Source organism: Cucumis sativus, chromosome 3 (assembly GCF_000004075.3).
Source record: "Cucumis sativus cultivar 9930 chromosome 3, Cucumber_9930_V3, whole genome shotgun sequence".
Taxonomy (NCBI): domain Eukaryota; kingdom Viridiplantae; phylum Streptophyta; class Magnoliopsida; order Cucurbitales; family Cucurbitaceae; genus Cucumis; species Cucumis sativus.
In genome coordinates, this window is record NC_026657.2 from 3,969,767 (window position 1) to 3,997,416 (window position 27,650).

At 31.2% G+C, this 27,650-nt stretch overlaps 4 protein-coding genes and 1 long non-coding RNA gene across 6 annotated transcripts; 3 read left to right on the forward strand and 2 right to left on the reverse strand.

Moving 5' to 3' along the window:
* The first annotated feature begins 2,117 nt into the window (after positions 1-2,117).
* Positions 2,118-5,393, forward strand: LOC101222112 (cytochrome b561 and DOMON domain-containing protein At4g12980). Its single transcript, XM_004149307.3, has 3 exons — positions 2,118-2,895; positions 3,640-3,897; positions 4,759-5,393. The coding sequence occupies exons 1-3, from the start codon at positions 2,242-2,244 to the stop codon at positions 5,143-5,145; spliced, it is 1,299 nt and encodes a 432-aa protein (XP_004149355.1). The 5' UTR covers positions 2,118-2,241; the 3' UTR covers positions 5,146-5,393.
* A 1,254-nt stretch (positions 5,394-6,647) lies between these two features.
* On the forward strand, positions 6,648-10,146 carry LOC101217387 (pyridoxal phosphate homeostasis protein). The gene is made up of 7 exons (XM_004149288.2): positions 6,648-7,051; positions 7,148-7,214; positions 7,846-7,892; positions 8,312-8,399; positions 8,889-9,022; positions 9,290-9,388; positions 9,923-10,146. Exons 1-7 carry the CDS (start codon positions 6,830-6,832, stop codon positions 10,001-10,003), a joined length of 738 nt encoding a protein of 245 aa, XP_004149336.1. The 5' UTR covers positions 6,648-6,829; the 3' UTR covers positions 10,004-10,146.
* Positions 10,147-12,543: 2,397 nt separating this feature from the next.
* LOC116402577 lies at positions 12,544-15,709 on the reverse strand. The gene is made up of 2 exons (XR_004215024.1): positions 15,576-15,709; positions 12,544-12,803 (listed from the first exon to the last, which is right to left on the reverse strand). It is a non-coding gene; the product is annotated as an uncharacterized LOC116402577 (long non-coding RNA).
* On the forward strand, positions 15,621-17,883 carry LOC101222349. Its single transcript, XM_011652212.2, has 2 exons — positions 15,621-16,060; positions 17,682-17,883. The coding sequence occupies exons 1-2, from the start codon at positions 15,742-15,744 to the stop codon at positions 17,696-17,698; spliced, it is 336 nt and encodes a 111-aa protein (XP_011650514.1). The 5' UTR covers positions 15,621-15,741; the 3' UTR covers positions 17,699-17,883.
* Positions 17,884-19,605: 1,722 nt separating this feature from the next.
* Positions 19,606-26,883, reverse strand: LOC101222588. 2 transcript variants are annotated; one of them, XM_004149309.3, is made up of 7 exons: positions 26,208-26,879; positions 24,174-24,531; positions 21,761-23,148; positions 21,495-21,614; positions 21,086-21,240; positions 20,837-20,912; positions 19,606-20,044 (listed from the first exon to the last, which is right to left on the reverse strand). In XM_004149309.3, the coding sequence occupies exons 1-7, from the start codon at positions 26,619-26,621 to the stop codon at positions 19,877-19,879; spliced, it is 2,679 nt and encodes an 892-aa protein (XP_004149357.3). In that variant the 5' UTR covers positions 26,622-26,879; the 3' UTR covers positions 19,606-19,876. The 2 variants fall into 2 exon arrangements, 1 of the variants encoding a protein (XP_004149357.3); XR_004215471.1 differs by having other exon boundaries at positions 19,994-20,044; positions 21,005-21,240; positions 26,208-26,883.
* Positions 26,884-27,650: the final 767 nt, after the last annotated feature.

Genomic DNA, 27,650 nt, shown 5'->3' on the forward strand with positions numbered 1-27,650 from the left:
CATTTTTCTAATGGCTCTTATGTCACTCATAGTTATCCCTTCATATTAATTCATGCTAAGTTTTAACACATTTACTACTTTTGAACCTAAATCCTCAATTTACGTAGGCCAACGTTTTTATGTTTTTTTTTTTTTTGTGACCAACCACACTTTATATATGGTTGGTGGACGTTAGCCGCTCCACGTCAGATCATGTCGCGATAATAAAGCCTCACGAAAATTAAAAATTCACTCAAATACATTGTAATAAAACACATACCATTATAAAATACATAATTAATAGATCTGTCATGTCTCAAATCAACCTAATAGGCATGGATCATTCTAACCTATACTTAAATTTGAATGAATATTTATTTAGCCTTTTGGCACTTGAAAATTAATTATTCTTCCAAACTGTACCTAGATCATAATGCATTTGGTATTAATTTGGACTTTCTTATAATGTTTCTTATTAGTTCAATTAATATTAATTAGTTACTTAGGACAAATCAATTCGCTTCTCCAATTGGGAAACTCAGTTTTACTCAAGCTAGATTTGATTCTTTTCATATGGAATTTCTCCAAATTTACTACTTTTGAAATATTTTTTTGCTTTCCAATTAAAACTATATATCAACCCCTCGAGCTGGAAACAACTTTGCAAGAGAAATTTATGTGCTCTTGAGTTTGACCTGAACTTGCCACTAGAATTAGTTGTAGGTGTATAATTTGGTAATTTATTTGATGAAGATTTAAGCAACAAAATCCAATAACTTTACTATCCATGATTGAGTAGGAGATGAAATAGCCACATTCCATAAAGTGATATGAAATTACATTAAAATTCAATTAGAAAGCAGCTATGTATGGAGATTAAAAAAACTCGTGAAATGTTGACAATAGATAAAAATAATAATATGAACTCAATTATCATGAGTTCCTCTTCCAATTCAATTCGGAAGGCAAGCAGAAATGATTGGTCAGACGACCTGAAGAGATAGGGAATGTTGGAGCGAGAGAGATGGCTGAGAAGGGGTTTAGGGTGAAGAAGGGGTAACAAACCCTACTTATTATGGAGAGGCAATTTTGGAATAAAATTTTAGGATATTACATTGTTAAATGTATTTTTAACTACACATATTATTTTAAATATATTTTTTGCCATATTTACAATATATTAAATGTTAATGGCATAAATGCTAATATATTATGAAAATTCAAACATGGTAATCTAAAAACGTTACCTATAAAATTCCAAAATATTTATCATCTCCAGCATTCCATAAGCACTTCTTGTTCAATAATTTTTCGGTTTGCAAAAAAGTAAAGGAGAGAAAGGGAGAGAGAAATAAATAAAGGGAAAAAGAAAGTGTGAAGCTGCCCTAAGTGAGAATCATATGGTACGGTGTGAATATTTTTTTATTAGATAATAACTAAAAGCTGAAAAGTGTTTCTTAATTTAATCTTCAAAGTATGTATATAGGAGCAAGCACATTCGTGAAACACGTGAAGTACTTTCTTATTGCTTATAAGCGTTTCATTGGTTCTCGTTAAATATTATTTGTTAATTTGAAAAAGAAAAAAAAAAAGAAAATCAGATGTTTCAGTAGAAAAACCTTTTAAATCAATTTTCAAGAAAAATAGTTTTCTAGTAATTATTAAAACGCTCCCAGCTAATCCTCTACCTCACTTCTACCATCCATGCCCCCAACTATCATTGTCTTTTGTCGAGCACCTCTAGTATTTTGATGACAATTACTACGGCCTCAAACCTACTTCAACGACAAATACGCTACTACTTACTTTTGCAATATCCGCGTTAATGACAACCGTCTCTAGAAATGAAATGAGCTACAGTAACAACAAATCATCATAATGCATCGGAACATTACACGACACATAGCATAACTATTTTGTTCTCTTTTTAGAAAGTGACAGAGTGAGGTACCAAAATTACAAAAGAGAAAACTTGGATAGGGTAGCAAGTATTTTTAATATCCCTTTTGTTGACAGTTCAATAAACCCCTTTATTAGCTTGATGAAGAGAGAATTTTAGTGTTTTGTAGCTTTCACTATGAAAAGCAACAAAAGTGCATACCATCCTTTGGGTAATATCAAAGCTTCCTAATATTCCAATTCCAAATCATAAAACATTCTAAATATATATATATATATATTATATTATATTAACAAACATAAACATAAAATACACATTATCCCTAACAATTAACCTCCCAAGATCAATCCCAAAAAAGAAAAATGCATTATTATCCATCTATCCCTTTCTTCATTCTAACCATCCTTTCAACCCTCCTCACCTCATCCAACTCCCACCGTTGTTCAGACAAATTCCAAGAGCTCGTCAATGCCCGAAATCTCTCGAATTGCCAACGCCTCCCAACGCTTGGTGCAGAGCTTGGTTGGAGCATCCCTGCGCCCAACAAATCCCACCACGTATTTCGAGTCCTCTTTGGCGCCCTGATGGAAGCCGACGGGGGGTGGTTGGCGTGGGGAGTGAATCCAGGGAAAAAGCCAGAGATGGTGGGGACGAGAGCTGTGATCGGGATCAAAAACCCTACGAACGGTTCTTCTTATTGTAGGAGTTATAATTTGACCCATGAGACACGAATTGGATGCCCGCTTCGACCGACGGATTTGGAGGAGATAAAGTGTACGAAATTCGAATATGAAACCATGACGGATTACCATTTGATTTCCGCTAGTTTGAATCTTTCGGCTGCGATTTATAATGATTTGAAGCTTAATATTGTGTGGCAAAGTGGATTAGATGTTGACGAAGATACGCCATTAGCGCATACGACTACTTTAATGAATATTGATTGTGTTGAGACGCTTGAATTGAGTACGGGTAAAAGTACTGATATGACTCACCTCAAGATTTACTTTAGAAAAGTATGCATTTCTCTTCACTCTCCATTTTTTCCCCTCATTTGTCTCATATTATGAATTTTCCATACATGTGAAATTGTCAGAAATAACACTCAAAGTTTTCTGTGGACTAACTTTTCTTGGTATAGTTTCCTAGCTGAGACTTCACAAAGAAAGCCAAAAACGAAATTATTAGCTTTGTTGTGTCATTTAAAAAAGAAACATTTTTCTTTTGTTTTTGTCTTGTTATCAATCTTGGCCGGTAAGCATTAGGATGAGTAATTAAAACAATCGGTAAAAAAATGGTACTATTTGTGAAAGATAAAAAACTCTTAGGGTTATTTTTTATAATTACCAACATAACATTAGGCTTGAATGAGAGGAGTAACTCAAATATATCTTACAAAAACTGTGAGATCTATTAATTTTTTCAATATAGAATCACCAACATGTAGGGATGAGCATGATAAATTAAGAAACCGAGTCAACCGATCAAAATTAATCCAACCAAGATAAGGAGAGGTTCGGTCAGTGTCAGTTTGGAAAAGAATTCAAATCAACTACATTTTAATTTTTTTTCAAAGACTTAAACCAACCAATCTACCGGCCAATGGTCAGTTTGTAAACTTTCATGGTAATGTAGGTTTGAATATTTACTAAACCGACCATGGTAGGTTTTAAGCGGTTTGATGGAAAAACGGACTTCGACGGAGGGATAAATATACCCTGTCAACACATCCCTTATTCTATTTTGTTTTTATTCTGCAGGTGCATGGAATATTGAATATTATAGGATGGGGAACATTTTTACCAATAGGAGCAATAATAGCAAGATTCTTTAGGAAATTCCCATTTGAAAGCGATGTTTGGTGGTACCGTACTCATGAGGTTTGCCAATTGGCTGGGTTCGCCATTGGCATGGTTGGTTGGGGGATTGGGATGTGGCTCGCCCATAGTTCACCTGACTACATTTTCAACACTCATCGTGTCTTCGCCATCTTCATCTTCGTTTTTGCCACTTTACAAGTTACTCCCCTTATCCCTTTTGCCTCTTTTCTTACTTACGTACATGTTTGAAAGTAATTTTGAAATAAAAAAACAATCTTTTGATCAAAGGTTTAAGATTTGTTTGGTAATCATTTTGATTTGTTTGAAAAATTAAGTCCACAGACGTCACATCCTTCCATCTCCAAATTTCTTTCTTATATTTTATTATATTTTGTTAGGTACCATTTCCAATGCATTGGTTTAAAAAATCAAGACATAATTTGAAAACTAAAAAGTATTCTTTAAAAATTTGTGTTTCATGTTTTGAATTTAACTTAGAATTCAATCATTTTACTTGATTTTAAAAAAAGAGCTAACTAGTAGATTGATTTTAAATTTACAATGATATTGATGTTTTTTGTGATGATTTTAAATTTACAATGATATTGATGTTTTTTGTGATTTTCTTGTATTTAAAGTGATTATGATTTATTACAAACAAAACTGATTTTAGAATCAATTGCTCTATTTGGAAACTATTTGCTTTTTGAAAAATTAAATGCATAAACATTATTTCCACCCATAAATTAAATTTCGTTTTGTATTTTCACTATTTACCAATAATTATAAAATCAAACCAAAACATAAAAACTTGTATGAAGGTCATTCTTTGCCAAACACCCCCACTTAAAAGTCTTCAATTGATTATGGGTGAAAAATAAATTTCATTTGTTCACTCTCGATCTCGATCGTCATGCTATTTTAGAAAAGAAAAATTATTTTAGCCATGTGCAAATAGTTTTCAATTTTTTTCAAAATCACTTTGAATTAAACCTGTCATTTACAACAAAGTGTTGCTTACTAATTTTCACTTCTAACATGTTGGTTTCTATATTATAGACATTGGCGATAAAGTTTAGACCCTCGCCTACGGACGACTCTCGAAAAGTGTGGAACATCTATCATCATTTCCTAGGATATGCTTTACTAGCATTGATATATATAAATATATTTGAAGGAATGAGAATCTTGAAGCCAGAGAACAAAGAGAAATGGAGATATGCAGTCATTGGAATTCTTGTAACATTAGGGTTAGTCACTTTGGTTCTTGAAGTCCATACTTGGAGAAAGTTTATTAAACAAAGAACTACAAGGAAGAAATTGGGGTCTCAATTTCCTAATCAAGCTAGGCCTAATCAACAAGAAGAAGAAGATGGGGATGGAATGACAATTCAATCACCACCATTTTCAAGAAGAAACATTCCCTCTACACCTGCACCAATATAAGAGTAAGTAAAATAGCTAGGACAAACATAATAATATTGGTAATATTATTATTTAATTCTAACTTTTTTGTATGGAGAGATGTATTTTTCATATATACTTGCACTTTTGTGATCATATATATAATTTGTTTTGGTGTTTAAGTTATAATGCTTTTTTAATTTTGTTTTGTTAGGATGGTTTGAGAATTTCATGGTGTATAAACGAATTAAAGAGAGCTCAATAATAATGTTTGCAAAGTTACATACATATATAGACTACACCCTTCAAACGTATGGTCAATTGCTTTTGATTAAGATGCATGGAGTTATGTTATTTAGGGTTTGTTCAATAACCAATTTGGTTTTTTTTTTTTTTTTTTTTCTTTTCTTTTGAAAATTTAAGTATATAAAACACTTATTTCACTTCTAAATTTATTATCAATATATTTAACAAGTTAAATTTTGAAAACTAAAAAGAATAATATCTTTTAAAATCTTGTTTTTAATTTTTAAATTTGGTGAAGAATTCAACACTATTGTACTAAAAAGAAAAGATAATCGACTTAATTTTAAAAACCAAGTAAATAATTACGTTGTTTTTGAGAAGTAAGTCTAAATGTAACACTCGTTATACTTCTAGGTTTCTTTTTCATATCTTATCTACTTTCTAAAGTAGTTCTCAAATCATGATGTTCAATTAAGAAAATCAACCCCGAACATGAAAACTATTTTAAAATTTTGAAAGAAAATAAACCGAGTTTAAAAAAAGAAATCATATAGTTATCAATTGGATTCACTTTCTTCTAAATCTTTTCATATATCTTTTAAATGTGAATTAAGGTTAGTAAAAGAAATAAAGTATAGCTCAAATCACATGCGTACGTATGTATAGATATATATTAGGTGTTAGTGATTATAAAGTTGGTTAAGTGGTTAAAATCCTTCCACATATTAAACTAAAAAATAATTACTTCAACTAACAATTTAAAACTAGGAGTGTTCAAAAAAGCCAAATCAATCCAAGCCAATTCATATTATTTGGGTTGAGTTAAATTGTGTAAACTTCGTATGATTTGAGTTGGTTCCTTAGTTCATCTAAAATATTTAAATCAACCCGAGCCTATTCTATAGGTTTATTTTAATGTAATGAGTATAGTTATTTGATATTTTTAAAAATAGTAAAATAAATTAAAATATTTACAAGCTATAGCAAAATTTTAGATTTTTAACCTATCTATCAACTTCTATTATTGAGCTATAAATATTTTACTACTTTTTATAATTATTTTATAATTATAATTCTATCGTTGTCTATCAACTTTTATTATGGATGAAATCTAAAATTTTGTTGGAAATATTTGGACAAATTTATACTTTTACAATTTCTCTTAATTTTATTTAATTTTATAATTTTTGTTTTGGAATAATTATTTCAATAACTGGTACAAGTAATTGTTTTAACACATTAGAAAAAAATATTTCAGAATCTAAATCTTAACTTAAAATACAAAGATAACAAAACTTTAGTAACAAAATGAAATTTGAGAAAAGAATACAAATGTGTACCCTTTTGATCGTTTTTGGTGAAGATTTCTCCGAACCACAAACCATGGAAAGAACATGGAGAAGATTAAACACCTAATCATTTCCTTTCATTATAATCACAAATCTTCGTTTATCTTCCACCTTCAGAAAAATCCTCTCTAATGGCTGCTCCTCTGGTCGAAGGCGCTGCCGTCGCCGCTCTCCGATCAGTAATGTTTCGAGCTCGGCAGGCGGCTGAGCGTTCTGGTCGCAATTTCGATCAGGTCCGCGTCGTCGCTGTCTCCAAGACAAAGCCTGTGTCTCTCATTCGCCAAGTATATGATGCTGCTCACCGCTGCTTTGGCGAGAACTATGTTCAAGAGCTTATCGATAAAGCTCCTCTGGTGCCTTTTTGTTTTTTCTAGGGATTTTATTGGATTTATGTATTTCGATGCGCGCCACTTACGTCTGTTTCTGTTCCTCTCGTGGTTTGATTTCAGCTTCCTCAAGATATTGAATGGCATTTCATTGGGCATTTGCAGAGCAACAAAGTTAAATCGCTTCTTGGTACAGTCCCTTCCCTGTTCTATTTTTTCATTGCTTTATTACAGTGTTCTTGTTTGTAATTTCTGCTTTTATGGAGTCTTCCTGAGGATTGGTTGTTTTCTTGATTCTTTCTAATGCTTTGAAAATCTTGGTTGCCAAACTTTGAGAGTTGTGTCTAATTGGTTCTTAAACTCTATAACATGTCTAATAGTTTCCTAAATTTATAATAGTATTCACTGAATTCTAATTTTGTATAACTGGTCTAGAAATTTGAGAAACTTTTTAATATGAAATTGAAAGTTTAGGTGGCTATTACAATTTTTTTTAGCTTTGGGACTTGATAATACCAAATAAAAGTTTAGAAGGGGATCTATTAGAGACAATTGTGGAAGTTTAAGGACTGTATTTCAAGTTTCAAACTTTCAACAATAAATCTTCCATAACAGAAAGGTTCTCTGCTTGCTGCCTTTATACTACGAAATACTGTTAACCTCTACACCTTGCAATTAAAAGTCTAGGCAATTCTTTTTGAAACAGTGATTGAACTGTAAGATTCACATTTTCAGTACGAAATCATTCTATGATGCACATATCACATTTAGAAGTAGACCTTATTATATCATTGCTCTCAGGAGGCATTTTTTCCCTGCAGCTGGAGTTCCTAACCTGGCTATGGTTCAGGGTGTAGATAATGAGAAGGTAAAGACTTAATCCAATTCTATTATATTTTTAAAGGTAATATTCTTTGTGAAGTTTTTTTCTTTTTCTTTTTCTTTTTTTTTTTTTTTGTTGGAACATGAAACAACTTCTTATTGATAGAATGGAAAAAAAATCATACTCAAATTGTACATTACTGTACATGCTGCCTTTTGAAATGGGGCTTGTAATGTGATATAAAGATCAGCATGCAGCACAATAAGCTGCTTATGGATCCTATTTTTTGTTAAAAAAATAACTTTATGTTATTGATGAACAATGTAGTTGGTAAAGTTTATGGTTTTCTACCAGTAAGGAGCTAAGTTTTCAGATGTTTTAAAGAAAAGAAAAAAAAAAAGGAAGAAAAGATGCTTTGTATTCTGTCACCTCTAAGATTACTTGATGTGGTTGTGCTGCTGCAGCTTGCAAATCACCTTGATCGTGCAGTTTCAAACCTCGGAAGGGATCCATTGAAGGTTCTAGTTCAAGTAAACACCAGTGGAGAAATATGTGAGTTACACAGTCTTTGATGAATTTATGCAAGATCATTCTGATAATTAGTTGAAGCAGTACAGTTTTTGTTAGATAACCAATCTCCCAGACAACAAAGCCTCATTTGCAAGTGGGGGGGAATTTATATCTTAAAATAAAGTTGTACGTGTATGTATATGTAAAATCATATTTTTAGTATAGCCTTTAATGAACATGTAGTTTCAAGTATAAAGTAATTCGTCACTGATCAGGCTCTTGTTTCTTGGATATCTTTACTGTCTTGTTCCAGCCACAAGTTTTTCTAGGATTATAAAACTTCAACATCTGATGAATTACTTTCTCTCGAACTTATACCCCTTGAGCCTCGATGCTTTTCCTAGCCTCAAGCTTGAATTATTACATATTGTGTTTTATGCTTTGTTTGTAACATAAATACTCTATTTCCATTGGGATTTCCTCTGTAACCAAAGGGGTGTTTAGAAAATGACTTGTATGACAATTTGGCAGCAAAATCTGGAATTGAACCTTCTGGATGCATCGAACTTGCAAAGCATGTGAAGTTGCGTTGCTCACATCTACAGTTTTCTGGCCTAATGACAATAGGGATGCCAGATTATACTTCCACTCCAGAGAACTTTAAGGTTATAATATTTGTACTTTTCTTTGTTATTTTATTTTATTTTATTTGGTCAGGTATCTTTACACCATAGTGGAATGGGTGAATATGATCTTAAATAATGTCTTCAAAGTTTAGATTCAGAATCTTTTTAAGTTTTAGAATGTAGACAAATATATACAGATCGAATCTACGTTCTAGGCTGTGCTTCACATTCATGAGTTTTCTCGTTTTTTTTTTTTTTTTTTGGCTCAATCTACTAAAGCCATAAATTGTTTTCCTTATTTACTAGACGCTACTGAAATGTAGAGCCGAGGTCTGCAAGGCACTTGAAATGGCAGAAGAGCGTTGTGAATTGTCCATGGGAATGTCTAATGATTTCGAGTTGGCGGTTAGTATTACCTAAATCATGATCTTTTTGTTGACATGCCCTTGTCTTCCTTTCATTCTTTCTCAACGGAAGTTCGGGTTTTTAATTTTTGAAAAAATATAGATATATAATTCATATACTCGTTAACCATAAAATTGGAATGTAATGAATTTTTTTAGGCTAAATGTAATGAACTTGTAAAATACAAAATTGACCCAAAAGTAGACCTAATTAAAAGTCTTTAGACCTACTACATTTCTTTAAATTGTTGGGATCTATTACACGAAACTAAAAGTTCTAACACTTGTTTGATTCTTTTTTTATTTTTAAAGTTCAAAAGAATTAACCTTTAACTTAGAACATTAATTTTATTTTTTAGAACAACAGCAGGATGGGAGAATGAACTTTTTAAAGGTTGTTTATGTCAATTGTTTAATAGCATTTAACTTTCTATGTTCAACAAAATACTTTGGATCATAGATTTCTTTTATTGTTTGCATTAATTTGAAGTCTATAAGTAATGGGCAACCTCAATCTGTTGTATTTTTGTTACAGATCGAAATGGGCAGCACCAATGTGAGAATTGGATCCACAATATTTGGTCCAAGGGAATACGCAAAGAAGCAAGCGGACTAGCATTTACATGAGTTTTCCAATCATCCTACGTTTCAAAAGGTTACCTAAACATTTCTAAAATATTGCAAGGTAGCAAAATTCGATTTCTAACAATGATATGATCTAGAATTCATAATAAATCTAAATTCTTTTATATTTGTAAATTCTTCTGAGAGATAATCAAATACTAAAAATCTAACAATATGACATCAAATCAACATAAACACAAGTTTCAACCCACATAATCGTGATTATCCGAAAATCTAGTGGAAAACAGTCTTGGATATAAGTTACTTAGATATTGATAATTAACAATAATAATGTATATTAAGTAGTTAAAATAGCATAAAAATATTAGTTGAAATCTATAAAGTCTAAATAATATGTTATGTTTGATAATTCATTAAAATTCATGGTAATGAATAAGAGATGTTAATTTATAAACTACTTAAGTTATATTTTCTGTTATAAAAATCTCACACTTTCCTTTTGCAGGTGTTAAAAAAGTCACGTCAAAAAGTGAATTTCTGTTAAACAAATCGAGATTATCTATCTTTAAAATCTCATGAAAAAAATATTTATTGAAAATCATTTTCATTACTTTTATTATTATGAAAAAATTCTCATTTCTATTTTGCAACGTATTTCTAAGCTCCTCCAAGTTCCCACCACCACCGGGGCCTCCTTCAATTTGATTAATTAACATATAAGAGGTAGGGTTCAATTAACATATAAGAGGTAGGGTTATAATAGGAATGGTTTATAGCATAAACGTGGCACAACTTCCTAGATATCTTCGTAATGGTATATACTCTCATGATTTTGTTTTTGGTACTATTCTGAAAAATTTCATATCAATAAAGATAGTTGTCCTTACTTATATACTTAAGATCATCGACCAAACACGTAGAACAATTGAGTACGCTAGATAAATTTCAAATAGGAAAAGCCTTGGTAGAAATTTAATATGGTTTTCTCTAGATTAATAAAATAAGCTTATTATAAATCACAAGCTTATCTAACTTATTGCTTCTTTCAGAGTAATATATAATTACATGTTAATTTAAAGCGTCGAATGCACAACCAAATCATTGGTTGTCAATCAATAGCAATAATGTAGAATAATCAATAAATCAAGGATAAAACTCATAGACAAGAAATACAATCATACTATCCAAATACTCTAAAAAATAGGATGAATTTCTACAAAACCCTCAAAACTAGAAAGAGCAAAGATCTTACCTTCCCATAATGGTGAAAAAGATAATGATCCACCTCGTTTTTTGTTGATTATAGAGATAAGATAAAATCAAACCTAAAAATTAATGTTGTAGATAGATAGACAACGAAAGAAACAGAGAAAATGACTAGTCATTTGCCTAAAACAGTCATTATAAAAAGAAATATCGTGCATCTTTCGCATAGGTTTAGTTTAATTGACTTAGTCAAATCAAATCAATACATATATTTAATATAATCGTGGTTGTTTCCTAACCTACATTATGTGTATCTAATACATATTAGTATTAAATGTGAATTTGATTCTTATTAAATTAATATTTAAACTACTTCAAATATTTAATTCTATCATGAATTAATTTTGAGAAATATTCAGAATTAAATTTATATTATAAAATTTAATTAAAATTTAAATTTAAATCACTCTACATTATATTATTTTTCTAAGTGTATTTGAACATTTCAAATTTTTATTCAAGACAATCTTACCTCAATACATTTTACGAGCTAGAAATGAGACCTAATAAATCTATAGACCAGAAGTTTCGACTATATGAGATTCATTTGTTAAACTCATTATTAATCACATTAATCAATATCCATTAACTATGTGAACAATTCACTAAAGACTAACAGCTGCACACTTCTTACTATAAATACATTTATGAGTCCATGGATATAGACTAGTAACAACAAATTAATTAAATTAGTCCTTCACAAGTGTTCATAAAACCAGTTGTGTCAAATTATCATTTTACTCCTCGTTACTTCTAAATAATCATTAAATATTTGTGTTCTTACAATGAACAACATGCTTATGGTCTAAAAATTAAACATAAATTGCATGCCCTCGAACCAATGAGAGATAGAATAGGGTCCTTTGTGCAAATTTTGGAGTCACCATTTAAGGGATTAATCATATCTACTTACATGAGAGCTGAGAAAGAGTGAATTTCATCTTGTATTATTATGTTCTAAGTTTATGGTTGCTCGGTCTTGCTCCAAAAATGGTAGGCTATTGAATCAACAAATTGATCACTCTTGCTCATACAAATTAAAGAACAACCCCCAATAGAATTTTAAGTAATGTCTATCAGTATCATTGATATAATCTAAAATTTTATTATATTTTGTAAATATTTTTGTTCATTATACTATATTGGAAAATGTCCCTAAACAAAATATACTCATTAAACTCTCTTAGTTGTTTTTTTCTTTTTCGGAGAGAAATCGTTGCTGCTTCATCTTTTGTAGAAGTGAGAAAAGAGACCATATATACAGAAGCAGGGAGGCAACCAACACTCACAAAACAAAATTAATCATAAATAAATAACCGATTTAAATATCATTTATTTGGAAATGGTTTTCGGTTTTGGAAAGTTTAGTTTACCAAAAAACGTTTATGATAAAAAAAAATATACATTATTATTTTATTACTCCTCTCCTCGCCACACCACGTCCAATCAACAAGCAGACGAACGACGACAACGGGAGTGTGGAGATGTAGGCATATCTACATTTGTCTATCTCTTCACCCCTTCCAAAACTTGGGTGGCCTTAGAGCCCAAACTCATGGATGGATCTACGAATTTATAAAGGAGACTGCAGTTAGCAACGTGGAAATGCATGTATTGAATAAAATAATAATAAATATTTGCTTACTCAACGTTTTCATTTAACAATAATCTCACTTGAAAAAGATTTACTATCCTCCTCACTTATAGGCTAGTAGACTATTTTAATCTATAGTATATCATGCTGGCTAATAAATTTCAATGACATAATTAGTTTGTTGAATGTACATAACCTAAAATTAAACATTCAAAAGTATATAAACTAAAATTGAACAAACTCAAAAAAGTACAAGAACTAATAAATACTATATTTAATTTATATATATGTTGATGTTAAATGTGGACAAAAAGAAACACGTCTAACCTTGAGAAGAAATTAAAAAGTTATTAGATATACCATGTGGAAACTATAAGGATGTATTTTTAAACGGTTTAGTTTAGAATTTATCTTAAATCTACCTTTGTATGAGATTTTTTAAAATACTAAGCAACAAATCTTATAGATTATTTTTAAATATTCGCAAAATGAATTAAAGTATTTATTAAATATAATAAAATATCACAATTTATCTATAAATTTAACGAAATATAGTTTGAGAATGATTCAAACATGTTTGAGTTAGGTAGAAAACAGATTTGTATATATGGCTTTAAATGCATTTATATTAATGAACTAAACCCACCTTTAAGAACCTAAATGAAAAAAAATGAAGTAGGGATAACTAAGCAACTTATTACTTTAATTAAAAGGGTTCATTAATTATCATTCAAAACTGTCATATTCACCTATGCTTCTACCTAATACTATCATTTTAAATATTGTTGACATCTAATTTAACTTTATTCCATATTTGTATATATACATTAGGAAATTGTTTCAAGAATTTCCTTAGGGGAAGATATATCATTATTTTTTGCTTGGTTCCAATCTCCAATTTTATATTCCTTTATTGCTTTGATTTTTAAAAAAAATTAAATTAATAACATTATTAAATCTTTTATATAACATATTTGCTATAATTTTAAATATAAAAATTTTAATTTATACTCAAATTTAAAGTGGAGTGAACTAATAATCGAAACCATTTAAATCTTGAATTTTGAGAGTTGTATCAATTTTAATCCAAAACTAACAACGGTATCAATTTAGATTCTAAATGTATCCATTTAATTTTTAAATTTATATAAATATATTAATTTAAACTCTTCGTTATGTTTTATTTTAACACACAAATGAAAGTTAAAGGTTTAAATTAATGTATTTATGAAGTTTAATATTTAAACTAATGCAATTATCAGTTTAGGATTTAAATTGATACAACCAAAAATTCACGGTTTGAATTAATACAATTATTAGAACTATTAGTTTACGGTCTAAACTAATATTTTATGTAATTTAAAATTTAAAAAACTGGTTCTCTAACAGTTATGATGTTTGCAGACAAACGTGGAATAGTTAATTTATTAAATAGTTAAAAAGTCAAATTAAATTAAATCTCGAAACATTTTTAAAAATAGTAAAATAAATTAAAATATTTACTAGTTATAGTAAAATTTTGGATTTTATGAATGATAACCACCGATAGAATTCTATCAATATCATAGAAGCATTCAGTAGTTATAGATGTCTATTATTAGAATTTAAAATTTTTGTTATACATTTAAAATATTTTGTCAAATTTGTTTTTTTACTGTTCTCTTGAATCTTTTAAATTTTCTCAATTAAATAGTTAATTTATTACCAAAAAAACTCCATTTAAATACCTAACTCTTGAAGTGGAACTCTCTGTTCCAAAACCTTCCAAATAATGTTAAAAGCATAACAATATATCATATTAAATTATCGAACTAACTACCGAAATAAATTAAATACGGTCAACTTTGAAATAAAATGTTTTATTGTTTCACCTTATATATATTATATATACACACTTACGATAGGAAAAATACATTATAATATAAAATTACAACAAAAAAAAGACTCGAAAATTGAACGTTTACTTCGTAAAACTTCAATTTATTCGTGTTGTTTGTTTGTATTTTTTATACGTTATATCAAGTACATTGTAATTAAAAATTATAAACCCCTTAGAAAAATGTAGGTTTAGTTTATACTTATAAAATAACTTCTTTTTCTCTTTATTTTTTATTTCTTCAGTCAAGTATATTAAATTTAAAATTATAAACACTTGACTCTAGAAAATTGTCCGTTTACTTAAGAAAATATAGACTCGTTTGATAAGAAACCTAAAAACAAGAATTTAAATGTAAAGTTTACCAATGAATGTGAAAAGTAGAGGAAAAAGGAAAGGTAGTTTTATATTTGTAAATGTTGAAAGGATAAAGTTTCTGAATGAATGTAAAATAGTAAAAAAAAAAAAATATATATTGAGATACATATTCACAATTGAAGTTGAATTTTTTTCATGAAGTTGAATTTTTTTCACGAACTTGAATTAGTTGGTATACCAAGTCAAAGGATTATTAATTAGTGAGAAAGTATTATATATATACAACCTTAATATGATAAATGTTTCATACCACCTCCACTTAATGTGTCATGTTAATGAGAGTTTAAAGTTTGCACCCAACCTACTAAACTAATATCAATATTTAGGACAAATTTAGAACATGGTAGAGGTGGAAATACTAGAAAATTTTCCACTTAAAGAAATATGTATATGAGTTAGATTTTGTTGGTGGAGTGAAAACTAAAACTAAATTAACAAGTACTAAAATGCAAATATTGTTTCTTTATAAGGACTAAAATGTAAATATACCTTCTTTATTTTTCTGTGTTGAATTCCTTGACTTGACTCGACTTGAGAATGAGATGTGCACATTACAGCTCCCAAGTCCCTCCCCAGGCGCTCTATAAATAACGAAGCACGCAAGGGAGCTAAGGCAAGGCGGGCATTTGTTTGAGTGAGGACTTTTATCAAACAGATGGTGGGCATTATTAAAATGGGGCGTTGGGGGTTGGTGATGGCAGTGGTGGCAATAATGGCGATGGCGGTGGGGGAAGTGGCGGCGCTGACGGCGGCAGAGTGTCAAGCGGAGAGAGATATGGCGGTGAATGCGTGCAAATCGGTGTTGTTCGGGAGAAATCCGTCGCCGGCGTGCTGTCAGAGGGCGAGAGTAAGTCATACAGTGTGTATTTGCCCGGCGGTGACGCCTAAGCTAATGACATATGTGGATCCTATTCGCGCCATTCGACTCATAGAAAGCTGCGGCCGTAAGGTTCCTCGCCATTTCAAATGTGGAAGTAAGCAATTAACGTCTCTCTCTCTTTTTAACTTTCCATTTTTCATAATTGATTTCAACTTTGGAATGGTTTAAAATGTCGGACCTCCCTATTTTTATAAAAGTTTTATAACCATTTTTTAAAATAGCAAAATAAACTAAAATATTTAAAAATTATACAAAATTTTAGATTCTATCGATAATAGTAATTAATAAACTTCTATCACCGTTTATCAATATTGTGATAAAAATATATCAATGACTATCAACTTTTATTATTGATGAAATCTGAAAATTTTGATATATATTGTAAATATTTTGTTAAATTTGTTATTGTTAACAATTTCTCAAACTTTTAATTTTATACCAATGCAAATCAAATAAAAAAAATTTAAAAATAAATTTAAATGACCATGTTTTTAAGCTAGTTAAGTTGTCTAAAATTATTTATAATATATTTAAGGGATAGTTGCAAATTTAGCAATTAAATTCAAATTTATTAAGTATATAGCACAATTTTAAAAAGTTTGCAAATATAGCAAAATTTGTCAAATTCTATCATGATATAAGTCTATCACTGATAGATCATGTTGTAAATATTGGTCTATCACTGATATACCATATGAAGTTCATCAGCGATACAAGTCTATCAGTAATAGTTTTGCTATATTTGTAACTTTTTTAAATTGTTGCTATATCCTTAATTATTATTGCTAAAATAGTCATCCATTGCAATTTTTCTATATTTAAATGAGTGTCATTTTTTGTTATTACTCTTTTATGATCCAATGAAAATACTAGTTTATTCTTAACGTGAATATAAAAATATGAAATGAAGGGAACATATTTAGTACAATTTAAAATTTATAAATTTATTAAGTACAACTTAAAATTGAAAAATTATTTTAAATAACAAAATGTCGATAAATATTTTAACTTCTATCGGTGTCTATCAATATCATTAATAAACATAAGTAGAAGTCTATTAGTATCCATAGTTCTAATCGATTGATTCTAATTTTATTATATTTATAAATATTTTAATTTATTTTCGTATATTTAAATATAATAGAAAAGAACTCTAAACGAAAAGAGACCAAATCCTTTAAATAATTCATGATAAAAATAATTGACAAGTTCTTGTTGTTTTGTAAGTAGGACAATCAAAGTATTTATAATTATTGGACTGAAAAAGCACTTTCATTAAATACGAAAATGTATGGTAAAGTGAGCGGAAAAGGGTCATGATATTGAAATATTAAAATAAATTATAAGCATATTTTTTTCAACTAATGTGAATTATTAAGCAACATTAGGGATTATATACTCTAAAACAGTTGTACGGATTTTATATTTTTTAAAAAAAAAAGTTCTATACCTAAATTTCATAAATTTGCTCATGTGAAATATACAAGTTTTTTAATTAAATTAATTTAACTCCAACATAATTATGTTTTGGCTGATTTATTTATGCATATGGAACTTTATTTTAAAATAACTAAAAAAGACACGGAGAGACTTCTATCAATATTAAACTTGTATTAGTTTCTATTAATGATAGACTTTCATCCGTTTAGTATATTTTTTAAAATGTCTATATCTATCTTATTGATACTTTTTATCAATTAATGTTTGTAATGCAGGTTTTACCACTCCATGAAAATTATCGAGATGAGATTACCCAAGCAAATCTCGATATAAAAACGATGGACACAAATTAAGTTATTGTGTATCTTTTTTTTTTTTTTTTTTTGTTCTTCAATGTTTAATGTTAATTAATATCCACTACTTTTATGTATGACTTTAGTTTAAAAAATAATAATAAATAAAGTTTGTTAAGCTTAATGTATTTTCTTTTTCTTTTTCCCTATGATTGAAGATTTGAGATTGAAATCACTATGTATTGTGGTTATTTATTTATTTTATTGTGCATTTCTACTACTTCTTTTTCTATTTACAAATTTGACATTTTCTTTCTCTTTTTTTTTTTCATTTACAATATAATATTTTTAGAGTGGGTGTTTCATGTACTCTAAGAATTGTTAAGTGTATACTAACCAAGATTAAAATAAATAAGGAAAATTTTTAATTTATATACGTGAATTTTGGAATTTGTATCGATTTAAACTTTTAAACTAATAATTATATTAATTTAAACCTTAAATTTTGGAGATTGTATCAATTCATACTTTAAATTAATAATTATATCAATCTAGACTCTAAATTTTTTCAAAGGTATAATTTAGATCTTGAACTTCTATAAATATATCAATTTAAATTCTCGATTATGTTTTACTTGAACACACTTATAAAATTTAAGAGTTTACGTTGAAACTTACAAAAATTTAAGATTTAAATTGATGCATTTTTTAAAGCTTATGGTATTGTAAATAGATACAATCCCGAGTTAATGGGTATAAATCGATATTTGTCTAATAAATAAATAAACAATTCACTCTCTTAAAAGAATTATATTAATTAAAGTATGAAACTTTCATAATTTAATTTACACTTTCATTATAAAACTTTTGATATGTTATTCTCATATATCATTATGAAACTACTTTAATCAAATAAAATAATAATGATTTTTACTAAGATGAGTATTTTTAGAAGAAAAAAAACTGCAATACTTTAATTCTTTTTTTTTTCTACTAATTTGAAAATAAATAATGAGGCAATTTGTTTGCTACTTTGAATATGATTTTTGGAGAACAAATTACTTAATTGATAGGGTATTGTTTGAATAACTATTTGGATAAATAATTCAAAGAAGAAAAAGACTTTATTATAAAGATATTGTATCAATTAATCTATACTATAAACTTCTGATTTCATCAAACATGATCCTTAAACTTGAGTAAATGATAAAATTTTCATCTTAATTTAATTTTCGATAGGTTCACCTACTAGTTTTGTTAATATGCAGATAGCTTAACTAACTAACATCAATTTTTATTATCATCCTCAACAATTGCAATTCAATCCCCCCACATCCCCACATTGTTGGTAAAAAGAAAAGTTTGGTTCTCGATCTGCTGGAGTATAACATGGATGGCCAAACATGTGAAAATGTTGGACATTTAGCTTTAATTTGTTTTCTAGCTTCACAATTCCTACAAATGACTTTGTAAACATCTGGAGGAGAAGGTAAACCAACTGTAACATTTTTTGTTAAAGCTTTTTTAATGGATATAACACTGGCATGATCAAGACGTTTATGACACAAAGCAGGTTCATTTTGTTTAGAAATGTTTGTAAACAACATTAATAACATTGGGAAACCAAAGAAAACAATTGTTAGAGGAGTCCATACTTGAATGATGAATGAATTGTCTAATTTTCTTTTATCTCAATAGTTTGAGGGGTTATCATTCTATACACATAGTGGCCATTGGCCAAGATCGTTAAGAGAGAAATTCTCTCATTTGGCCAAAATAGTTAAGATAAGAACTTGTCTCCTTACACTAAATATTTTATCCACAGAAACAATACAGCAAGAAAAATAAATCCTCTTACTAGTGACAAGACTTTGCTTCTCTTATAAGTAGAATTCACCATTTTTGCTTCACTGAAAATTTTGTGTATATATTATAAATTTCAGGCATTTATAAAAAAAATGGAACGTCTACAATACAAGGGCACCTCTTTCGTTGTGAAAGCAAGGCATGTGTTGTTGAGATGATACAATAATATTCAAACAGGGGGGTCCTAAGAGAGAAAGGACTTGGGGATTCATATGGGGTATTGGCAAGAAACAACTTTATATTACACTCACAAAGAAGAAACAAACTGGGAGTATAGCTACCTACTTCTAAACATTTGAGTATTGGAACATTCATCCATCAACTTGTTCTTGCAAAGGTTGGCTCTGTATTTGTTCTTGCAAAGGTTGACTCTGTATTTGTTCTTGCAAAGGTTGACTCTGTATTTGTTCTTGCGAAGGTTGACTCTGTATTTGTTCTTGCGACGGTTGACTCTGTATTTCTTCTTGCAAGGGTTGACTCTGCATCACGGCAAGAAACAGATCAACAATCTTCCAATTTGAGAAATGTTTGTAAGAGACAGAAATACATGGTTATGACATGAAAACATGAGAAAATCAAGAAAGAAGAAGCATGCGACAACTAACAACTCTCATTCCACAAGAGTGCTTCTATACCTAGTGCTTTTAAAGTATAAAGTGCAATAGTCTTCCGGGGTTTAGGCACAATGTGTGAAGGAAAAAAAGGTTCTTTTTGTGAGGCACACTAATGCAATAGTACATAAAGGGAAAGCATAGTTGAAGTAAAAATATGAAGAAAAAAAACAAAAAACAAAGACCTAAACACAAGAAATTTGCATTTAGGTTTACTAATATTGACTTTTTTTAGTTAATAAAGGAAAACCCTAATAATTACTATTTTAAAAAAAAATGAAAAAGACTCAAGCACTTGAGCCACGCCTTATTTTGTGAGCCTCGCTTTTTTAAGGAAAAACGAGGCACCAAATCTGTATCTTACCCTTAGGCGCACCATTTGCACCTTGCATCTAAGTGCACGGCCCAGAGAGCTATTAAAACACTGACCGTACAACAGGCCAACTTCAAGTGGATTACGCACATCCACTTTAATGGAGAAATCAAATGATATTCTTTATGGATTACAAACATCATAGCAATAGAGTGCCTTCAATTGACACATATCCTAAATGGATGAATTAACAAACAGAAGACCACCGATTTAAAGGGATGAAAAATAAATAGCAAGCTACGACCAACAAAGATCTTAGAATAAATGGGGACTAAAAAGTCCATTACCTGTGTCACTGAGAAGTTTTCACAAATGGCGCCAGTAAAAGGTACAAATTCCTTACTAGCTTCAGTATAAAACCATCTGCAAATCCATAATTTACCATTATAAAGGGAACACGGCAAGCTAAATCATCCTCTAAGGAGAAATCAATCACAAATTATCGACCAACACACATTCAATAAAGGAGAAGTGCTTGATATCGGTCTCCAAAAGCAACAAATGGATTAGAGAATTGTCCAAGGAAATCGACGTACTTGCACAGGAAAATTGGCTTTATTCCATTATCTTCCCCAGGACTCAATTGTTTTCGTCTTTCAAGTTCTTCTTTATACTTTGCAACAGAAAGAACTTCACATGGTCCTCGAATTAAGCCCAGATCTAAACAAATATAGCCATCGGATGTATATACCTACGGACATAATTACAAATATGAGGTCCATATATGAAACTCTCTACACCAACAGTGCAGAAATAAGTTTCCTGGAGTGACGTTAGGAATCACATAGAAATAGACCACAATAATATGTGTGTGAGATCTTAGTATAACTTCTTGAGGTTTGTGCAATAACATATCTGAATGAAGAATCTCATAAAATGCACATAAGGGATGGGCCTACAAGGAAAATGGAGAAATTAAAGAAACAAAAGAAGAAAAAAGTGTACCTCATGTTCTTCAGGTGAGCACGGGTGGAGATGGGCAACTTCCTTTGGTAAGTCCTCATAAAAGTAACACTTCTTAAGAATAGCCCATTTCAACCCACTTTCATATTCATGGCTGAAGGACTGCATTAAAAGTAAAAGCTTTCCCATATTACTTCCAGGCAATTTTCAAAAATTGTAAGAAAACTATATGAATTCGACAATCAACTTAAATACTCTATTAGATAAGTTTTTAAGAGGTTTCAAACTATGCTTAACAATTTGCTCACATGAAGCCTATAGGGCATCAATTTCCCGTTGCTGGATTGAAAAAGAGCAAATTCTTCAACTTTATATGTCACACCATCAACTCGACAGGATTTGTAATATGCCCTCATATCTAAAATCTGATATTGTTCACCGATCCATTCAACATTATGCAAGTCATTGGAAGAAGCACCGGGCTGCTCTCTATTTATGATGCTAGCTTCAAAATTTTCAACATTATTCTCCTGCAGAACTTCATGATCATCTTTCTTCACGATTGAAGTATCATGAGCACTTGCTGTTGAGGAGGGTATTTCTGGCCCTGCAGAAACCATTTTCTGATCAACAATTCGAGGAATGTCAGGGGGTTTAGGAAGACTAGAACTGTCAGCTGTTGTTTGGGATTCTTCTGGAGGCTCTTCTTTCGTTGAGGATTTATCATCACCTATTGATGCTTGAGAACTTTTAATGGGCTGAGCAGATGTTTCACTTGATAACTCACCAGAAGAGGGTTCACAAACCAGCCCCAAGGATTTGGCTGGGGTATTCAAGGAAGTCGGTGAAGTTGGTATTGGTTTCTCATCTATGTCTTTCCTAATTGGTAAAAAATTATTTCCATGAATCTCTTCCACATTCGAAATTTTGATACCAGATGATTCATTTGCATTGCTTCCATAGTCAGCAGGCTGAGGAGTTGGCAAATCTGAACCTCCATTAGAAACCAACTTCAACTGACCAGCACTGGCCTTCTGTTCTATGGCTCCTGATCTTTTCTCTAGTAGCTGAGTTCCACTGGTATTGACTGATAATTTTGGTGGCGGGTTACTCCTCATGACACGCCCATATTTAGGAGGTAAAGGCTTCCCATTGCTTATAGTTAAACATCTTGGGCAGTGCCATTCGCCTCTAGGAATTGCTCTCTGATTAGGTGACTGTACACATTTCAAGTGATATCCTTTCTCACAAGCATCACATATAAGTACAGTATCAATCTCATTAATGGTAACTTGACAAGTTTGGCAAGTCACAGCTTTGTTCATGTAATCTCTTGAAGGAGGATTCCAAGTAGGATGATCAGGCAGTTGTGGCTGTAAGAGCTTCTGAATAATTTTGACAATTTCATTGTGGTTATTAGAAAGTGAAGGTCCTTGCACAAAATTCATGTTCTGTAAAGGCGGCTGCAAACCAGTAAGATTTCCTGTCCCAGTTTGAGAAATAGGAGGTCTAAAGCTCTGGTCCCTTGCAGCTTGAGAAGACGATCTTAATGCCCTTGAGTCTGTGGTTCCCTGAGCATTAACAGCAGAATGATTGGGAAACTTGTGCTCTGGCCCACCTTTAGTTGTCAAAGCAGACTGAGTTTGAGCAGACCATGTTGGAGCACTCGCCAGAGGATGATTTGCCAAAGAGTTAACTGAAAACCACCAAAAAAACATTCAATAACGAAATAAATGCAAAGTCAAAGCAACAAATTGTGAGCAAAGACTTTAACTTAACAAGCCACCTGGTCGAGTTTTATCCCCACTCTCACTCAAGGAAAAAAAAAAATATATATATATAGAGAGAGAGAGAGAGAGAGATAATCAAAACACTGAAAACATCAAACACAAGGTCATAAGTTTAACAAAAAAAATCACAGGAGCATGCTCTTACACTCACACACAGTACTTTATCAGTTCTGCAAAATATTTTTTCTTATAGAAACTACTTTTATTGAGAAAGATCGAAAGAATACAAGAGTCTACAAAAAAAACCAAGTTCACAAAATATCCATTAAAGAAAAGGTTCCAACTAAGGTCTAAGTAAAATGTTGATCAAAAAGAAATTAAAAAGGTCTTTGAAATTGAAGCCCAAAGGGAGACATGAAACTTCACCAAGGACCAAACATCATTGGCGTCCCTCTCCTCCCTCTAAACACTTGTTATTCCTCTCTTCATAAATCATGCTTGCACCTAGAATCCCAAAGAAAGCGGCCCTTCTTACTAAAAGGCAGATGAAGGAACCGCCCTGCCAAACCATTGGCATTCCTTTGAGGAGCAAGCATGAAACCAAGCTCCTAGAAAGAGTGGTTGCGCAACAACCTACCAAACTCATATCTCTAGGATGACTAAAAGTTAGGAAACAAGAGTAAAATTATAACATTTAGAAACTTAGGAACTAAAATAAAATCAAACATAAAACATAAAGACTAAAAAGTGCAACATTTTGAAACCTAAGGACCAAATGGAAACAAGACCTAAAACTTAGGAACTGAAAAGGTATTTTTCCAAAATTAAATTAAGCTAGTGGCCTTATAAAAAGCAAGTGGCCATAACGAGAAAATTCGCAAAACAAAAGAGGTAAAAAGACTTAATAAAAGCAATGGATGAGATTAGCTGCCCGTTGTATACATCACCAACTTGATGCCAAAACTCTTCCATCGTTAGGCAAAAGAAATACCTTGCATTTGAGATCCATATGCTCCATTTAATGGTCTTTCAGTGCCATGCAAGAGTGAAGAAGAATCCATTCCTTGACGACCAATAGAATATCCACTTGAAATAATATGTGATCTGACTTCATTGCTCGGTGTTTGCGCTTGAACCTGTATAGATGTAGGACCAGCAACAGAACCATGACCTGAAGGCAGAGTACCTGCAGTACCTCCCACAGAAGCTGGGACAGGACCTGGTTTTTCTGAGGGAAACATCCGTACTGTAGGCAATGGCCCACGGCTCTCAACTGATGAACTGGAACCTTTTTGGGTTGTATGGGATCCATAACCCGGAGGTGGGCCATATTTCTTGGAATCTTCCATCTAGATGAGAAAGCAAGAATTAAAAATCTCTTGATCATTCAGGTTCTTGGGCATTCTAAAATATACATTTATTCAATAATAAGCCAAACAATTTCGAAGATAATATGAAGTTGCACAAAATAATAAAAGTTAAACTCCATGCCAAAGAAGATTACAGAAAGCTCTTCAAATTAGCAAAAAGAACACTTAAACTATCGAGGATGATAACTCATGGAACAGAACGAAATGGAATTTTTGTATTGTGTATCAAAGCGTAAAAATGTGTTTTCATATACATTGAAAGTAAGAAATCCCCAAAAGAAATTCTTAATGAGGGCTTTGAGCCTTAGGACTTCACAAAAGGTGTGTGCCTCAAGCACGCCATATTTTGCAAGTCTCACGACTCTCACCTTTTCCAGGTAAGGCGCCAAACCTGGCCTTGAACCTAGGTGAGCGCCAAGAGGGCTTTTTAAAACGCTGCTCTCAACATAGATTGGATTAGGATAAATCATCTTCTTTTAGAGAAACAAGCATGTTTTTCCAGGCAGAAAAATATCTCCTGCCTTGCAATTTCTTCTCTCTTATGAGAACCCTTGCCATACTTATATCTTTAGTTCCTAGTGAAAGCTGACTAAAAAGGCTTGTCTCTATCAAAAAATGTGCGGCTAACCCTTGCTCAGGTGGTGTTGAGCAGTCTATCTTGTTATTTCTTCTCTCTATAGATTCCCAGCCAAAGTGATCAAATGACTTGAAAAGATTGTAAACATTTTATCTGGGATGGGGTCATGTTCAAACCAACTTCCCACCTACTAGGTTCACTTCCTTCAATTTATCGTAGTTTTGGGACTGGTTCTCCTCATCAAAGACATAGTGTTTTCCTAGTGAAATGGCTTTAGAGATTTCATCAGGAGCAAAATGCTTCATGAAGCCTGAAGGAGATTTAATCAAAAGATGGTCCCGAGATATGCAGCACGATCCCTTCTTCGGTATGTCTAGAAAGAAACAAATAGTGGTTTATGAAGATATGTGTTCCTTTTTTTGCTCCTCTTAACTTTCGGTGCACCACTTTGACGAACACAATCATCAATTTGTAAGAAAAGAGCAAGATTCTTTTGAAGAATGCTCTCACATAAGGCCTTCGGAAATTATGGAAAGAAAGAAGAATAATGCTTTCAAAACCACAAGGAAAACACTCAATCTATTTGGAAGGCTAACATTACCTTTTCAGCAACTAATCTATTTGCAATTTGACAAAAATTCAAGCATTTTTTAGGTAATCATTTGGCCTAGTCTTCTATGAAATCTTTTCGTTCTACTTGATGAAAAGTTATGTGGATCTTCCAGAGAAAGAAAAAGAAAAACTAATGTATCTCTACGAGAATAATGAGCCAGAAAACTCAGAAGCAGATTGGAGAAGTACATCACTTTCTCTCTTTCCTCGGAAGAATTGAAGATTTCTAGGCTATCAGTAACCAAATAAAGACTAGAACACCTATCCAACCTCATCCTACAGGTTTCATTCAAATTAGTTTGAAGATCAAACAGTCAAGCAGAGTACTTCACGAAGTATTACACAATAAAGCATCAAATAGTATAGGGCAAGAGAACAAAAAAGTAGATAAAATGGAAGACCCAGGTAGCAAATTTACACACGACAACCCACAATCCCAAGAAGCCTGAGAAAAAGCACAAAATACCTTCTTCTTCGACTGCGCCAATTTCTCCGCTATCGTCAACCTAGGACCTCGAAACCCTAACTTCTGATCCCTAGCATGGAGCCCCAAGTCTTCAATCAAAGCACTAATACCCTCCCTTCCCACAATATCCTTCGGAGGCAATCCTTCACAAATCCTAACCAACTTAGCCCTAGCTTCAGCCATTAATCCAACCTCAGCATCACTGGGCTTCTTACCACCACGCAAAGCCGTCATAGTCGACATAACCAACACAATCTCAGCTACCCTTCTGAGATTGGGACCCAAGTCGCAAGCATTCCGAGGTTTCTTCCTGGATTGAGGCTCCGCAAGTTGATTGTCGTCATGAATCTCAATGGGTCTCTTGTCGGAGGTGGGGAGAGCGGGTTGGACATCAACAAGGGCAGTTTCCTCCATGGGAGAAGACCCAGAAGAGGAAAAGGAGGTGGTAGGTGAAGAGAAGGAGAAGGGGGAAGAGGGGAATTTGAAAAATTGAAAATTAAGAGGTAAGAAAGAGAGGGGTTTTGGCGGGTAATTAAGATTGTTGGAAGAGTAATAAAAAGTGAAAGCGTTGAGTTTTGGGGGGGAAGAGGCGAAAGAGGGCTGTGGTTTGTGGTTTGTGGCCGTGGCCGTGGCTGTGCCTGATCTGAAGGAGTTTTTTTGACGACAAAGAAAAGCGACGGTGTTGGTTTCTTTGGTTTCTACTTTAACTAAACCGTCCATGGACCGGGTTTCGTATTGAGATGAAAAGGAATTGCTCTTTCTGCTTTAAATCAAACCAAACCAAACCCCTTTTTCTTTTTATGAAATATTTTCTTACTTAAAATTACCTTTTTAAATTAAAATTTTCAAAATACATTTTTAACTAGCAATTTTCAAAAATGGTAAATTTTACAAAATATTTACCATTTATAACAATCTCAAAAATAATAAATTTTACAAAATATTTATAATTTATAACAAATTATATCAATCTAGTTATTGATATGTTATAGAAAACTATCCCGAATAGAATTCAAAATTTTGGTATAACTTGTAAATATTTTAATTTATTTTGTTATTTTTAAAAATGTTCTTTTTTTTAATTTTATTATGTTTTAAATTAGAAAAAATAGTGCCAGGGATGATCTAATTTTTAGAGATTATTTTCCTAATTTTAAATAGCACATAATTATTTGAAATAAATATATAAATTTATTCGAGGAACTTTTAAACTTTTTTTAAAAAATTATGGACTAAAAAATTGTATCTTGAAAACTCGAAAACTAAATGTATGTATTTTTACAAAAATAAGGTTAAAAATATATTTTTGAAACTTAAGAACCAAACAAACATATTTTTCAAAACTTGAGGACTAAAATGTCCTTACATATTTTTAGTATTAGGTTTTGATTTTGATTTTAGTTTAGTCATTAAACTTCAAATCGTTAGAATTACATATTTAAT